Source organism: Azolla caroliniana, unplaced genomic scaffold, assembly GCF_043228905.1.
Source record: "Azolla caroliniana isolate FFs.n. ecotype wild unplaced genomic scaffold, voAzoCaro1.0.p SCAF_18, whole genome shotgun sequence".
NCBI classification, from domain to species: domain Eukaryota; kingdom Viridiplantae; phylum Streptophyta; class Polypodiopsida; order Salviniales; family Salviniaceae; genus Azolla; species Azolla caroliniana.
The window spans coordinates 4416054-4433914 of NW_028230453.1; the positions used below are offsets into that span (position 1 = coordinate 4416054).

Genomic DNA, 17861 nt, shown 5'->3' on the forward strand with positions numbered 1-17861 from the left:
CCACGTTGAGGGTATGCGGTCGAGTAATTCTATGCTCAACGGATGATGTGGTGATTAGGAGTTTTTTGTTGATTCCTTTATAGATGTTTTCTTTTTCGCAATGCAAGTTGGCCTGTAAGATACGAGTTGTATATTATCCTATGTACATTGACTTAACTAATGGAAGTAGTTTTTTTTTTTGGAAAAAAAATATATAATAATAATATTTTAGAAAATGACAATAATATGAAGTGAATCAATGCAAAATTGAAATCCATGTTTCAAGAAATGAATTTAATATGAAATGAACAGATGGCGAATTTGAAATCAACTAGCATGGAAGTGCAAAGAGAAACTTATGACAAAGTGGATGTCTCGTAGGCTACGTGGACACGTCACATTACCTTAAAAGTTTTGAACTCAATACAATTTACCCTCTTGTCGTATTTATCCCTTTTACCATCTATCCTAGGATTCAAAGGTTGGATCCATCATTGGACTTTAAAAAGGAAGGGCGTGCCATTCCTTCCTCTTTGTATCATTGATAACCATATGTAGGTAAATATTAATAACTCGATTTCAACACATCTAGATAGCTTGATCGAGGTCATATCTTAGTTTGCCTTTTAACATTAATGACTAGTTTTTATTCTTTCCCAAATATATGAATAATAAACTGAGGTGTTGTTTGTGGTGTCATGGTCATTGAATCTCAATGGTTTTGAAAGGTATTTGCCTCCACACTCATAAATATACGAGTGAGATGTTTGTGGTAAAAGAATGAGACAATATTTGGTTATTTATATGAGAAATTCATCTAAACAGTTACAAGTTTGCAATTTCTATCACAACTTACCAATTGTTTGTTCACCTCATCAATTTTCAAGTATTAGCATGCTTGTTTTGTATCTCCTTTGTTCATGTATGCTAGTTTATAAACGCAAAACGTGTATTGATGTTTTCATGTAAGATCACAATCACCAATGCTAACAATGTAACAATAACAAATGTTGGTTACAATATGATTTTGGCCTATTTATGTTACATTGCAATCTTACCTAAATATAGGATATTGAGTTCTGTATTTATATATATCAATTATATGGTTGGATAAACAAGGCCATTTTCTTACAATTAAAATCTGCTTAGAATAGTACAATATACATAGTTGATACAAAGATCAAGATAAACCATTAATGAGGAAACCATTAAAGAAGAGTATCATGCAAAGATGGCTAAGAATAGGCATCAACTTGAATAAAAGTTGAAAAGCAAACTGTTCATAAAGTTCAAAGTAATGATGCAATTTAAATGTTTAGTTATTTTATGATTTGATAATATTCCTAAAGTTGGTACAGATAAGCATTCACTAAGCATAGCAATAGTTGTATGCTTTATTCATTGGCACAATGTGTCGGAGATGCTTTGTAGTAATAGGGCAAATCTCCTTTGCATGCAGGAAATGCGATAGCTTGAGATCCTTTGGTAAATTCCCAAGGAAAAGCTAGGTATAAATCACCATTTTAAAGTTCATTCAATTGCACAAAAAATAAACACTACATGAAGGGCTTCTGTTGGTTCTCAAACTTTATGTGTCCTTCACATAATCCATGATTGATTCAATACTATAAGTTATCAATTTATGCCCAACTACCAGTCCATGAATAGAAACCACATTAATTAGCCGTAGAATTACGGAATTTTTATTCTCACAACTTATGAGGTTCTCAATAATCTACCTAAAAGGAGTTATGTTGGTAGAAATGGAAAGAAGTCAAAAGTTTTCCATCCATTGGTTGGTACACTTGTTGCCTTTTTGGTGGGAGAAGTAGTTGAAGTGTATATTAAAAAGTGTGAACCTAGTGGTGGGTGACATTTCACCTTTGTGGTAGGCATTGTTTACACATTGTTTGGTAAACGTGTGTCGACTAGATGTATTAGTCCGTGCAAAATTTTGTAACAAACAATGGCCATATAGTAGACATGTCAACATAAAGGAAAACTTAACGACAATAATATGATTGGCATCATTTTATTGAAAGGATTGTAGTGAGATGTTGAAGACGTATTGCCGTCCAAGAAGATAACCCTTGGGACCCAAAAAGAGTGTTTAAGAAAAGCTTCAACTTTTGATAAAAGAGGGGGCCGTATATGAGCATATGAAGAGACATGGGTGTGTTCAACTTGAAGAGGTTGTGCGCGGTAAAGCCATTGGCTAATTCATGGTGGGAACCACGCTCAAATACTCTAAATATACTTCATATCTAATGTTTGATTAATCCCCAACCTCAAGATTATGATTAGGGAACATGTGCAAATGTGGTATGCTTTAGCTAGACCTATTTATGCTCCATTTTGAATTTCAAGACAGGGAGAGCGATTGCTGGTCTCAATTGGAATAACATGGAGATCATAAAATACACTTGGTGTGTCTCATTGTTTCCTTGTAGACATTCGAATATATTCATGTAGTGTGTAGAGTTGTTTCCTTGTAAATGTTCCAATATATTCATATAGTGTGTGTGGAGTTGATAAGTGACTCCCAATGTACCAGAGTATTACTATTGAACATTGTAACACAATTGAGAGGGAGAATTGCAGCTAAGGAGGAAATATGTGTAGGGATTGGAGAACACATGAATTAGGATAAATGATGAAAAGGTATCTTGTTTGTAGGAATGTTGATAGTCAAAAAATCTAAAATTATTTTATAAACTTTTTGCTTTACATGATAGTCTTACCCTAGTAGTAAGTTTTTGACAATCAACCCAAGATGGTTGTAGATTAAAACCCTTAGTTTGACACATTGTTTTTACGTGATATATCACGTTTCCTAAACTACATGCTAGATCCTTGCATTGAACTTACTCCTAGATAAAGCAATAGGGAAGGGGTCAAAATTGACTCATATTGGATTGGTACTAAAATCTTAATCACATTTACGCCTATAGATAAAGGGGTAGTTGTATAAGTTAGAAAGAGACATAGTAGTACCCGATCCTAGATAAAGTAGTAGGCAAGTAGGCAAGGGGCCAATTTTAACTAGTTCTGCTTAGTATTGGATTGGTACAAATATCTTCATCGCATTTACACCTAAAAATAAAGTAGTAGTTGTATTAGCTAAAAAGAGATATAGAAAGCACAAGCCAATCAGGCCATGGTTGAGATGGACATGTTAATACTTGGAGATTGTGAGGGGTTAGTTCGATAAGTGAGGATGAGTCAAGTTGTTTTGGCCACAAATATATGGTGTAACAAAGATGTGTGAAACTAGGGACAACCATCCTACATTGATAGGCCAAATAAATATCTCACCCCTAGGATAATTCATAAAGGACAAATATTACAATATATATTTTTTGACGTTATGGTATATAATTATAGACAACATTTAGATTTTGGATCAAATCATATGGAAGAGATTTGCAATGAGATACCTCCATTGCCATACATGCAACATATCAATCATAAACTCATAAGGCATGATGAAGAACATCGTTATGCATATGAATGCCCCATTAATCCTCAACCTAACTCTAGCCCTAATTCCCCCACACAAGCTTATCATATACACAAATTGTCCCCCAAAAGCACCCTTTCCAACATGCCCATCGATCCTAAATCCATGGTTAGCTCTCTCTCTCTCTCTCTCTCTCTCTCTCTCTCTCAAAATTTCTCCTACATTTAGAGATAAAATATGTATCATGGCAATCTTCTTTCTTTGATTACTCTTACTCATTCTCAAATATTTTGTGGTGTTTATAGAATGATATCTACTAAAGCATAGGCATGGCCATATAATGTAAACTACATGAGGGACTACACCATTTGTTTCTAGCCACTAGATGGCATTAAATTACATGATCTTTACCAATAAGGATGTTAAATTATCATCATCATTACACACATCATTTGTAGAGAGACCCATGTATGTATGGAGAATTCTTGCTCTTTGTTTAATTAATAGAGTCTCTTATCTTTTTGCATAGTTTGACCGATCGTTGTCGCTTCCAACATTCCGAAAATTGCTAAGCTTTAATTATCGACCAAAGCCATCAGAGAGTTTAATAAATGTTCGCTCATTCGGTAGTTGTAGTAGCCTAGTATTACTTAACAAGGAGCATGGATCTGACATTGGTATGCTCGCATCAGGTATTGATGAAGGTAACTTTGGAAATTAATAATTCTAAATTTACACCTTATAGTTCCCTAGACAAGACAAATTGATTTATAAGGTGATCTAATGCTCCATTTGGTTGTTCTAATGAGGTCAAAATGATTGGCAAGAGTCACATGTAATCATATATATATATATCCATTAGGTGAAAATGATAGCAAGTCTGTAAGGTTGTACAACGAGCTAAACATCAAGTTAATTCAATTTTTAGCATCAAATGAGAGGATAGAAAACCATTAGTAATTTGCCTAGTGTTCTAGGCCATGTATGTTCAAGTTCATGCAATATATACATTGCACATCCTTCTACAAAAAGTCAACTAGTGTTGTAGATCCCTAGTTCCACATGTAGCTCATTATCTAGGGTGTATTTCTTATTTTAGTATTCTACTAATATAGACTAGAAAATAATTTCAATATGATCATCAATAAGATGGTTTGCCTTTCTTTATAGGACATCATGAAAATGCTTTGATTTACATTTAGATATGTACATGAAAGGCTACATGATTAGATCTAGTAAACTAGAAGCCTCCAAAAGTATAAAAATGAGATACTTGCATAGATAAAATTATGAAAAATCCTAGGAACAATAAGGCGCTAGGCCTATTTGACTCCATGAACTTCATGATGTAATTTTTTTGCCTTTTGAACATGGCTATCATAAGGTCAACTATATCAACATGTATAACAAATATGGTATCTTGTGTGACCCTTGAAGTGATTGTTATTATCTTCCTATCAAGATGATTGATTGACAAACGAATCAAACTATTTATGATGACCAAGTGCCATCACAATAGGCCAAAGTAACGTAACATGATGACTTCACAATCTAACATCTAATAATTTTCCTATGACGCCTTAAACGATTGGAACACAGTATTCCGCAAGCATTTACATACTTGTGTATATGCTTGTGAGTCATAACTTTTAGTTATTGCGGAAATCCTAAGATGAAACATAATGCCTCTATGGAATGTTGTATAGGGTGGCAATATTGATAAATACATCATATGACTATCATGGAGCATGCAAAGGGCACCTTTGATGTAAATAATTGCGTGTCTCTTCTATATCATCAAGTTTCAATATAATTTGTGTCAATCATAATGAGTTTCCCTTTGTTACTTCCCACACATTTTCTCTTACTAATAGATGCCTCCTTTTCCATCATGAATTTGCCTAGATACCACAAAGTATGTTCTTGGAAGGTCATCAAGCTCTATTGTAAGTGCAAGAACTTGATGATCATGTTTTACAATAAATGGTATAAAATATACCTATCCTCTTTTTCCATGTAGAAGGTACAGAAGTCCTCAAAGAGGAAGCAATTTGTAGAATATGCATGCTCGAGCTTGATGAAGGTAACGAGACATTCAGGATGGAGTGTAGTTGCAAAGGGGAGCTAGCTTTGGCACACCGAGAATGTACAATCAAATGGTTTAGTATTAAAGGGAACAACCAATGTGATATTTGTAATAGTCAAGTGTGCAACCTTCCTGTATTACTTTTTCGTCGATCCACATCTTTGCGCCAAAACAATGACCCATATTTAGTAGATGAGGTTGTTGAAGAAACCAGGTAAGATTTCTTCAAGAGCGCTTTTTTTTCACATTATGTTCTCTAAAAAAAGTGTAATGACTAAATTTTTTAATGCTATAGCTCATGGCGTCAAATGACAATGTCTATTCTCTCTAGTGCGTTGGAAGCTTTATGGCATAAGCTAGAAGAACTTTCAGAGTTTCCATAACTAGTGGAGGTTTCTTCTCAATTTTTTAGTCGATTGTTGTAAGAGATGTTCGAAAAAGGTTTCCTAAGGGATGGCTACATGCTTTTCCATGATCTCAAATATAGTTACCAAAGTTTGTTAAAATATTATGGTAAAGCATGCAACTTTTATTTTCGAGTTATGTCTTCAACTATAATTAGAATTCCGGTTCGACCATTATTGATAATTACAATGTTAAGAAAGCATTTGAATACTCCCATGATAATCTTAGTATGGTAACCTGACAATCGATATAAGCATATTTAAAAGGTCCAACCATCTACATTGTGCTGGATTTAGATTAATTTCATAGCCAACACATTTGTGGTAGTCACGAAATTGACAAATGACACTCACATTACGACATGAGATTATTTACATAGAGTCTATATGGCCGATTCAAGTAAATTAGGGATATCCTAAACCTTATCAATATATAACTAGTGATAATTTAGGTAGTGTGTTTGAGATTACTAGGGAGTTTGTTATTAGTCATCATTCATTAAAATCATTTATAAAGACAACAATGTCCCTATTGAATATTATCATTTACAATCTTATCAACTTTGAATATTATGTAGAGATCCCAACATAATCTCTTACATCAATGCCAAAAAGAACACTTGTGTAGATTCTAGGTGTGCCACAACAAGCTAATGTCTTATTTAGCTAGAGTTTTTCTTCCATGCCATGTTTGTGATACGAGATTATATCGATGTTTACCCTATTGTTGGCTAGACGGATAAGAGTGGATGGCAATCACTCTTAAGTTGTCGATGATAATGTTAACCATCTTCTCTTTTGGTTCTATCATTTAAGTATGAAAATGACAACTATTCTTAAGACTTAACATATATACTTTAACTTGGTTAAATACTGCATGGAAATCTAAAGAGAATGTATCCAATGCTTTCAAGTAATTTATATATTGCGCTTATACAATGTTGACTGTTTAGTGGCGGGACATTTTAAGATAAATAAGACATATATATCGATTAATGTAAATTCATAAAACTATAGGATAGTTAGGTAGGGTCTAGTATGTAAATATTAAAAGTGCAGTGAGAGTGTTTTCATGACTTGTTTTATCAAGAAAATGTCAATGTTGCAACAAAGATAATAAATGCACATATATATATTGAAAGCATATGTAGTGGAGTCCTTGTCCAATAACTAATCATTGTGGCATAGGAGATATGAACACTATTAACTTACACATGCTATACAACAATCAACAATAAAGTAACAAGGGCTCCTGCATGAACAAGTAAAGATAGAAGTGATGTAGAGGGTAGCCTAATTGAGAATCTCATACAGAAGTCTATGCAAAATGGATCAAGGAAAAACACATTGAGAGGTGTTGCAAACCCATGTTTAATATGTGATGAGTGCTTCATATGTGTATGAGGTTGATACCTCAATTGCGTATTGCGCACACTATTATGGGTGATTCGTGAGCATAGGGGGCAGAGGCCTCAGTTATATTTTGTGATTACATCATTGTTGGTTTATTCATTATTTAGGATTAGTCTAAGTGTATATATGTCATTGTATGTGTACATATGTGATCTTATACGTGTTATATACATATGAAGTACACTGGATGATTCCATGGCATGATATTGCTATGTCGGATAGTGTCCTTTTGGGGGGGATAAAGATCATGGTTACAATCTTCACATTTTTGTAGGGAAGAGGTTATCATTAATCATTGTCCCGTTTGCAATTGGCGAGTGTTACAAGCATGTCTATAACTATAGTTTTGCATGAATGGGAGGTCAAGGGTTCAAGTCTGAGTTGGACCATAAGAGACTAAGTGTATAAATGGATGGAATGGACATTATAATTATTTTTTGCTAGCATAAGTTGTTAGAGGAAAGGAGGAATGTGCACAGTTGGGAAAAAAGCATGGTACATGCTAAAATAATAATATTTAAACATCCATTGTTTTTATTTGGGAAAGAGCCTCTTGAATCCTATACTATGTGTTTCAAAATTTTAATATATTAATCCACATAAATAAACTATCTTGTGCAAAACCTTGTTTAAACTAATCAAGATCAAGCAAGGAGCACATCAAAAATTTCGGCACAGAATTCCGAGCTCAGAGGTCAAAGTTACAAGATTTAGTGTGTCACCGAGCAGTCACACTAGAAATTTGTCGTGTCATACAAAGCCTTCATCACGACGGATTTTTCGAATTTTAATTCCGTCGTTTGTTGCTACCATCACCAACGTCATCCAACATTAAGATATTATATATATATAATAATTAGTAAATAGGTAAATAAGTAAATAAATAATCGTAATAATAATAAGAACAATAATTATTATTATTATGTTAAATTATAATAATAATAATAATAGTAGTAGTAAAATAAAATAAGTAAATAAACATAAAATAATAATAAGATATTAATAAAACATTTAAATTAATTAAGTATATATTGTGAAATGCACATAGAGGGAACCCAAACTAGCTTGCCTTGCGTCTTACTTCTTGCTCAATTTATAGTTAATACATAGAAACCCATTTGGGTTGGTTTGGCTACATGCATGTTAAAAAGGTGGCACAAGGGAACAAAGGTACACCATAATATAATAGCTAAATAATATCAATAAGATAATATTGTGGTGTGCATGTGTTCCTTTGTGCTACCCTTTTAGCACACCCTTTTTAGCACGCATGTAGCTAAGCCAACCCAAATGGGTACCTTTGTATCGACGATAAATTGAGCAAGAAGTAAGAAGCTAAGTAGGCTGGTTTTGATCTCTTATGTGCATTTCACATATTAGTGGAGATGTAGGGCAAAAGTTTAGCCGCTAATAATAGTATCTCTTCCATTAGCGTCGCCTTAGTTCACCAGTTAGGCCTCCCGACATCCACCGCTCCCTCCATCCAAGTCCTTTTGGGCGATCACCAACATCTATACCACTCTCGCACGCAAGCCCGTGGCACCGTCGCCTTAGGCAATCTCACATTCTCACAACACTTTTATGTCTTGTCCCACCAACTCTTCCCCCTCACCTTAGGTTGCGATTGGTTCCTCAAGCGTCGCGCTATAATTGATTTCACTGCCCACCAACTTCTTGTCCCACGAGCTCCCCCAATCCCCCTCCTACACGATAACCCTCTTGTCCCCCGCCTTAGCCAAGTCCAGGTGGCCCTCACTCCACAGGAGCGTTTGATCTCTATCTACCAATTGCTAGCTTGTTTTCTATCACTAGCCCCATCCAACTATTATCTAATCAGGGCCATCGGTTCCATGGGGATGTCCTCAACGTCGTTGCATCTCAACTAAGTGTCATAATTGATTTCATTGCCCACCAACTTCTTGTCCCACGAGCTCCCCTGATCCCCCTCCTACATGATAACCCTCATGTCCCCCGCCTTAGCCAAGTCCAAGTGGCCCTCACTCCATATGAGTGTTTGATCTCTATATGCCAATTGCTAGCTCGTTTTCTATCACTAGCCCCATCCAACTATTATCTGATTAGGGCCGTCAGTTCCACGGGGATGTCCTCAACGTCGTTGCATCTCAACTAGGTGTCCAACAGGTGTTTACATCCCCATACCATCCTCAGACAAAGGGCCTCACCGAATGCCTCAACAAGTCTACCCTCAAGAAGGAGATTGCCACTTACATCGATCCATGCCACAAAACCTGGGATCAAATCTTGCCTTTCGTCACTCACGCCTACAATACATCTGTACAAACGTTGACACGAATCAACCCTTTTCGAGCACTCTACGGGCATGACCCTCACCTCCCACCAGAATCGTCCATTGACATCCATTCAAAACCTGCCAACATGGATAATGCCACTTGGGGGACTCTATCTCCTAGGGATCGGCAACGGCTCGGCTCAAGCCTAAACCGTTTGGCTTAGCCAGCTTGAAAACGGCTTAACGACTTAACGGCTCGGTTTAGGCTTGAACTTGCCTTAACGGTTTGAGCTCGGCTCGGCTTGGCTTGAGCCTCGCCAAACCGGCTCAAGTTGGCTAAACCGTTTAAGCCATTTATAAACTTTAGAGAGAGGGGGAGAGAGACAACAAACAAGGGGAAAGAGAGAGAGGGAGAGAGAGAGAGAGAGAGAGGGAGGGAGGGAGACTAAACAGACGAGACGATGGGAGAGAGAGAGAGTAAGGGAGAACTACACAAACGAGGAGAGAGAAAGAGAGGGAGGGAGACAACATATAAGGAGAGAGAGAGAGAGAGAGAGAGACTACACAGAGGGGGGAGAGAGAGAGAGAGGGAGAGAGTCGAGACCACAGAAGTGAGAGAGAGTGGGAGGGAGAGCTTGTACAATGTATAGTATATAGTATATAGTATATAGTGGATCATCTAAGAGAGGGAGGGAGGTAGGGAGAGAGAGGGGGGGGGGGGGGGGGGGAGGTTTCTAAACCGGTTTCCAAGCCGTTTACCAAACCGGTTTAGGCTAAACTGGTTTGTGAACTGGCTCGGCTCAGGTTTGAGATCCCGTAAACGGTTTAGGCTTAGCCAGTTTGGCTTGGATCAGGCCAAACCGGCTAAGCCTAAACCGAACCGTTGCCAATCCCTACTATCTCCAACAGATGCCCCCCCTCCTTCGACAAGCCAACTCTCGAAACCTACAAGTCATACAACAATGCCAGAAGCATCGAGGGATTCGGCTCATTCACCGCAATTCGTGCCATCAGATCCACTACATACTTGCTCTGATGTGATACCAACAACCGATTCACCTCCACCCATGTTGCATGCATCAAGCCTTATGCCACCTTAGGCCCATCTTCTAACCCTCGTCCTTTCCCCATATCGTAAACCTCCTTGTTCTCAGGGGGGAAATGTAGTGTGCATGCGTTCCTTTGTGCCACCCTTTTAGCACACCCTTTTTAGCATGCATGTAGCTAAGCCAACCCACCCTTTTCGCACACCCTTTTTAGCACACATGTAGCTAACCCAACCCAAATGGGTATCTTTGTATCGACTATAATTTGAGCAAGAAGTAAGAAGCTAAGGAGACTGGTTTTGATCTCTTATGTGCATTTCACAATATATATACAATAAATAATTAGTAAATGAAAAATAATAAATAGTAATGCTAATAATAATAATTAAATAACATAATTAAATAAACCTAAAATAATAATAAGAGTTTAATACAATATTTAAATCAATTAATTCATTATTTAATTAATAGGATTAACAACGAATTACCTACCTCTCTCACATCGATAAATATTGATCAACATACATTAAACTAGACATGCACGATAATATATAGACATTAACACTGAAATACCTATACATCTTCACATTACACACATCCACACCATCACAAATGCCAAAATATTTATAATAGGCTATCTGTAAAGAACATCAACATCCTCAAACACTATACCTAGAAGACTTGATTTGACCCATCCTCTCCAGTTCAACTTCTCGATGGTCTCGTTCTAACTCACATGTAGGCACGTAACTTCGTGATAGGGATGTCATACTCGCTAAGTGAGGTGTGTGTGTGGTGAATGGAGGTGGCTAGTGTTTAAGCGATTGTGTGGAGAAATGTGGCGATGAAAGGGTGTGTGTGTGTGTGTGTGTGTGTGTGTGTGTGTGTGTGTGTGTGTGTGTGTGTTTGTCACGGTAGGGTTAGAGTATAGGGGAGGTGGGAAGGGTTTAGGGTTGGACAACCTTTGACCTTGCCTCGATATAGTCTTTCCAACTTTTATACATTCTCACACCTAGCCTTGGTCCATGTTTTCCATTAAACTACATGCCAGAGAGGTGTTATAGATGATGAAAACCTATTAGCCAAGACAATCCACCCATACCACATGACCTTTTGTATGATCTGATAGTTCCTTCTAATACCTAGCCATCAACCCAACCCTAAACCTTGATTTCCATATCATCCTATCCATTGCCACACATAAGGACATCCTCTCAACTTCTTTCTTACTCTTTCTCCCAATATTGCTCTCTCCCTACATCGTCCCCTACAAACTCAATTTAAAGTGAACTACATCTCACCATTCTATAGGAATGTATCATGGATCAACACTAAACTCAATTTAAGGTGAACTACAACTCACCATCCTATAGGAATGCATCATGGATCAACACTATATATTGCCATCATTCTTAGGCCTATGTGTGTTGTAATATTTCCTTAGCCCCTACACATCCACATTACACAACACCCAAGCTTTTCCTTTGAAATTCATCACCCCACAAATTGTGCATATTGAACTAATTACGTCCACATGACACAACGTCAAGCTTGCCATCTAAACATTAAGTACACATGTCTAATCATTTAATCACTTGAACCTCTAAGGTAGTGTTTCAACCAATTGCAGAAACCATCATGAAAATCCAAGTTTCCAAGAGAAAATTGTTTGTGGATTGTCTCAAATGAAGAGATATGAAATGGAAGTATGCACACAAAGGATGCCAAACACTAATAAACAACACAATAACATAGAGCACCAAAAATGGAATTGTTTTCGTAGGCTACAAACATGAAGTCATTTTTCATGAAGAGGAAGTGGAAAGAAGCATGCAAGTAGGAGGAAGGTAAATAAACATCAAGAACAAAACCAGAAGTGCCTATACAGATCCACAAGTGATGACTTCAATGAAGCAAAATAGATGTCACAATATAAATCCACACAAGATGGATCTTCATTACAAATGAAGGTTTGAGATGAGAACATGTTAGTGCAAAAAGGTGAAGGAGTGCCAATGTTAAGCAATGTCATGCATAATTGTGATTAATACAATTAGTGCATTATTCTCATGCATCATCAAATAGAACTCCATGAAGGCATAATGTAAGCCATGCTACAATAGTAAATCATCTCAAAAGCACTATATTCATGTCGCCATGTCGATGAATAAACCAATATTTCCAATACAACCAACCAGACATTTCTCGAGTAAAATCTAAAAACAACAGCCACTACTTTTAACTCTTATTAGGTCCAATAACATCAATAGATTCATGCTTCGATAAAAGCATTGGGGGATTGACATTCCAATAAAGCTTTTCAGGCGCTTGATGGATGTGAAATTGGACATGGAAATACTTATCAGTGACTTGGATATCGCAGGGGGTAGACGACTAGGATATATAGAATATACATTTGAAACGAATTTCTTTTTGTTACCAAGAATGCTTTAGAAAAGATACATAGCTCCAAACTGTGGCTTCTTTCTTACTGTCCCTTTTTCTTTCAACCAGACATACTTGTGCCATCACCAGACCACACATTATCCCAACCACCTCCAGCTTCCTTTGGACCCTCGAGAAAGAGATTTGTGGGTCTTTGAGGACCAGGCAATTGCGGCATGTTTGGTGCGTTTGGAAGGAGCTTTGGGCGGCCATGAATACCAAGCATACGCAGCACAAACCTAGCAAGTTCTCCATAAAGCATTCCTGACCGGTCAAATAACTGCAAGACAAAGACAAAGTTTCTGTGAACAAAAAATAAGACACTACATGTAAAGAACGATATGCTTATGGTTTTTATGGCATTTGAAATATAAAGAAAGAAGTATGTCAAGTGTGTGTTTTATGGTTCTCAAATATATTGAAATACCTCTGCTTTCCTTTAATAGATTTTACATTTACAATATTACAAATAAACAAAATACAAGAAATAGATTGATAAGCCTTTCTTTTGGATCATTGTATGTACTTTTATGGATTTCAAAGTTACGATCCTACAGATATTTCAACACATCAAAATAGCATGAAACAAATGCTATTTTTACTCCTTTGAACTATATTGATTAAAGTCGACATTTTCAGAAGTCTAATAAATAATAAAGCATATATGGCATGCACCTGAAGCAAGGCAGTAATGAAAAAATGAAAAGCTTGAGTGTTCTGATCCACCAGAAACGAGACCCGGCCAAAGAAAACCACCACACCATGCATCTGCCCAAAGACAAGATACAGGGTAAGACGCAATGATACAAGATTAAACACAACACAGCTAAAAAGAAAAGATTCTTACCACTTTTAGCATAGATTGCCAAAATGTAGGAGGGGCAGCCGGAGGACCAAAAGGATCATTTGGATCTCCTTGCCCATTCTCTAAAGAACCCGGGCCACCCATGCCCATGCCCATGCCCATACCCATACCCATGCCCATGCCCATGCCCATGCCATAACCACCTCCATACATGCTATTACCATAACCACCCCCATACATGCTGCTTCCACCATAACCACCCCCATACAGGCTGCTTCCACCGTAACCACTCCCATACATGCTGCTTCCACCATAACCACCCCCATACAGGCTGCTTCCACCGTAGCCGCCTCCATACATGCCACCACCTACACCGTACATTCCCCCCCTATTGTGGTTGAGGTTGCTAGAGTATGGGCTTGCTCCATAAGAAGTAGTCCCAATGCCAGAGTATCCTGCAATTCATATAAAATAAATCAGTGAATAGAACAAATGAAACAATCCCTATGCAATCAAATTCACAATGAGCATATCATATCAACTATATTCGCAGTGTAAACTCATAATCTTAGATGATAATTTCTAATATAATTATGAAACTTTGCTGTATAACAATGCTACTTCGTATAATGAGCTGCTTCATATCATGACAGTAATGAATGACCATAATTTTGTTGTATATTACCCTCAAGTAAAACCAGATTATTCCTAGCCAAAGCCTACTCATAGTTTCTTAATTACTTCCATTAACACATGTAAGTTGGTCATCAGGAGTGGCAAAGAGAAATACGCGCAGGTCCATGACAACTGCTTAGGATGGCATTTAGAATTCAGAACGAAATTACTATTACACTTCCACACTATGCTTCTGATGCTTGACATGACATTTTTTAAATTACTTTTCACCATTTTCAGATAAACTTATGCATCCTGGAATATGGTTTTGACAAACATCTAGGTGCAGTTAATTTATAGTGACTGTAAGCATTAACTACATCGCTATAATTCAATTCACTTGCTCACCCTTCTCTGAGATCTCTGCACAGATTGAAAAGAGTCTGGAGTTTTTGAATTGAATCATATTCATAATTTAGCATTTAAGTATGGTTCTAGAGTCAACTGTTTTCACGTCTGCGAGAGGCAATGTTTTATATCCTTTATTATACAGATTTTGGAACATTCCTGTGTGCCACTAGTTAGAGGTTGCAATCACATTACTTCCATATAAAATATTTAATAATTTGATTTTTTCAGTAGGATAGGTATATAAGTCAGGTAGGGAACAGGAACGGATGAAATGTGTTACTCCATTTCCGATGCAGTAAGAAACACCAGGACTGTGTTCTAGATTTATTAAGCGTAAATAACTACATTCACACAAACAATCAAATTTACATAATAAGACACGTGATTTTTAAATACTTTTAAATTGATGCCCAAGGGAAATAAACCAATATATTCAGCAGTCAATGGTTAATATTTGTCAGTTGCTCAAATTGTTACCGCTTACATATATCCCTTGTAAGAGAAGCATGAATAACAAGGAAAGCCGTTCGGTACAAGAAAAAGAAGAAATGTCAAATGGAAAAGACTGTCCTAAAACGTTTTTGCCACAAAAGCTAAAATTGGGTGCAATGATTACTTGTGCGTGAAGGTCACAGCTTAAAGACCTGGACAAGCAATGGTAAATTAACATGGGTAATAGAGAAAAATTTCGCCCTTGATATATGATGGCAACTAGTGCTAGCTTAAACATCAACCTCCAGGAGTGTAACCTATCAATAATCCATTGTAAGGCCTCCAATATGAGAAGCCAAATTGAAATTGGGTCTTGGTACGATTCTCAGTTTAGACATTAAAAGAAGAGTTAATATGAGAAGCTAGTATCTAGTCCTCATCCCCAGGTAGTAATCTGAAATCCTGGGTCTGTGAGGCATGACCTACTAACTAGAGTGCACCTATTGGACATTATCAGTTGTACTTACCTCTTGTTATCATGTGAAATACTATTATCCTCCCAGCTTCATCTATTGTGCATTTGCAATCAAAAGCTACTATTCTTTATTTCCAATTCACACAAGCACCATAACATCTCTTGTTAGAAAGCGCAGCCGTGGCAGAATGTGGCCACCCCTCTTGTTATACTCAAACACTGTTATTCTCTCAGATTTTATCCACTATTTTCATATTCAACCGCCCAGAAATCCTTATTTTTTATCTGAATCCTTATTTCTGGTCTGCAAAATTTACTTACACCACATGCAGTTCTATTCAGATATGAAGATAACGTAGGGCTTTGATCCACATTCAGAGTTGTTTCCAAAATGATAGAAGTTGAAGACTACGATAACTCCGGTGTTTCTTGCTTCTGAATGTTGCATGTGAAATTTGTACTAAACTTCTATTGCAGAATATTGCCATTGACAATTACAGTGAAAGGCCATGAAGGTTATTATGAAACATAATTAGCAATTTACCTCCAGGTGCAGTCCGCTCCCAAGGCCGAGGAGGCATGGGCCGATTGACAGCCATTCCATTTTGAGTGCTCATACTTGAATTATTTCCGATCCCATTCGTATTTGTTTTGTCGTTGGAATCAGACACACCCGATGATTCCACAACTGCAGCAGTGCTATTGTGGCCAGACGGAGGTCTGAAAGGTGATGGCCCTGAAGAACTGGTTCCTGCCCGTTCCCATGGCTTGGGAGGTGCACCTGATCCACCTGACATTAGATTTACGTTTTTACCATTCATCATCAGCAAAACAACCAAAAGAAAGACAATTACCTTAAGACCTAAAACATGACAATTGATCCAGCACAGGTCCAGTTTAATTACTATTTATAATGATCAGCAAAAAAAAGGATATATTTTAAACTAAACCATACTATCTAAACAGAAGAGCAAAACGTAGCCGTGGAATGCAACAAATAACACGCCTGAGCTTACTATTGTTTACGATCCATTATCTGCAGAAAGAGGGCAAATGTTTTATAAAACCCTAAAAACGTAGCATCTGATCCAACTGAGATTAGGGATGTTGACCATACATTATCAGCAAAACGGAAGCAAAAATCAATCCTAGCTCTTATAAACCAAACAGAGGCAATAAATCTTGACCCTAAATCCTAATGACATAACATCTGATCCACCTTATTAGGGTTTTTGCCATTTAATATCAGGAAACAGAAGAAAATAGCAATCCCAACCCTAAAACTAAACTAAGAGATTCAGAACCTGGAGAAACGAAATCCCAGCAGACTCAAAAACAGAAAGAAAAATTTATAACGCAGTAGCATACAGAATCTTGAACCCTATACCGCAAAAAATAACAGGCGATCCACCCAATGGCATAAGAAACAAAACAGGTCACCGAACAGAAGAAAATTAAACAATCATCCTAATCCACAAAATACATAAGCTAGTACGCGTGATTAGAGTTATCATTAAATGAGCAAAACAGAAAGCAATCGGAATATTAACCTTCAGGCTTCAGCATAATACAAATCATAACCTTAACCCTAAAAATGGGAAATTGAGGAGCACGGAAATCAAAGAACCTAAACCTAACACTAACAGAAGAATAAATAACCCTAAAAAAAAGGAGATTTACGGTCAATAGAAATATACGAACCTAAACCTAAACCTAGTAATAACAGAAATGATTCATAACCTGGAAAAAATAGTAGCAACCGTAACCCTAAGAACATAGGTTTAGGAACAATGAAATATGGAAACCTAAACCTAGAAAAATAGATCCAGATCAAGGGAGATAAAAGAAAACCAAACCCTAAACGTAAACCTAAGATTACCTGGCGATGCCATGAGACCAGACCTCCGAGGGTGTGCGTATTAGGTGGGTGATGAGAGGATTTATGGGCACTGCTTCTTCTGCTTCTTCTTCTTCTTCTTCTGTTGTAATTCTTCCAGTCTCATATGGGGAACAGCAGAAAGAGGAGAAATCTACAGACA

The 17861-nt window shown here is 37.1% G+C and overlaps 2 protein-coding genes across 5 annotated transcripts; one reads left to right on the top strand and one right to left on the bottom strand.

Annotated features, from left to right (window-relative positions):
* Window positions 1-3331: 3331 nt before the first annotated feature.
* On the top strand, window positions 3332-6734 carry LOC147852161 (uncharacterized). Of its 4 annotated transcripts, XM_087334344.1 has the most exons (5): window positions 3332-3607; window positions 3969-4143; window positions 5460-5739; window positions 5821-5906; window positions 6574-6734. In XM_087334344.1, coding segments are annotated over exons 1-5 (804 nt in total). In that variant the 5' UTR covers window positions 3332-3346; the 3' UTR covers window positions 6576-6734. The 4 variants fall into 4 exon arrangements, with proteins under 4 accessions (XP_087190470.1, XP_087190471.1, XP_087190472.1 ...); XM_087334345.1 differs by having other exon boundaries at window positions 5463-5739; window positions 5821-6734; XM_087334346.1 differs by having other exon boundaries at window positions 3969-4131; window positions 5821-6734.
* Window positions 6735-12766: 6032 nt separating this feature from the next.
* Window positions 12767-17835, bottom strand: PEX13 (peroxin 13). Its single transcript, XM_087334275.1, has 5 exons — window positions 17702-17835; window positions 16367-16612; window positions 13932-14344; window positions 13760-13852; window positions 12767-13364 (listed from the first exon to the last, which is right to left on the bottom strand). Exons 1-5 carry the CDS (start codon window positions 17712-17714, stop codon window positions 13146-13148), a joined length of 984 nt encoding a protein of 327 aa, XP_087190401.1. The 5' UTR covers window positions 17715-17835; the 3' UTR covers window positions 12767-13145.
* Window positions 17836-17861: the final 26 nt, after the last annotated feature.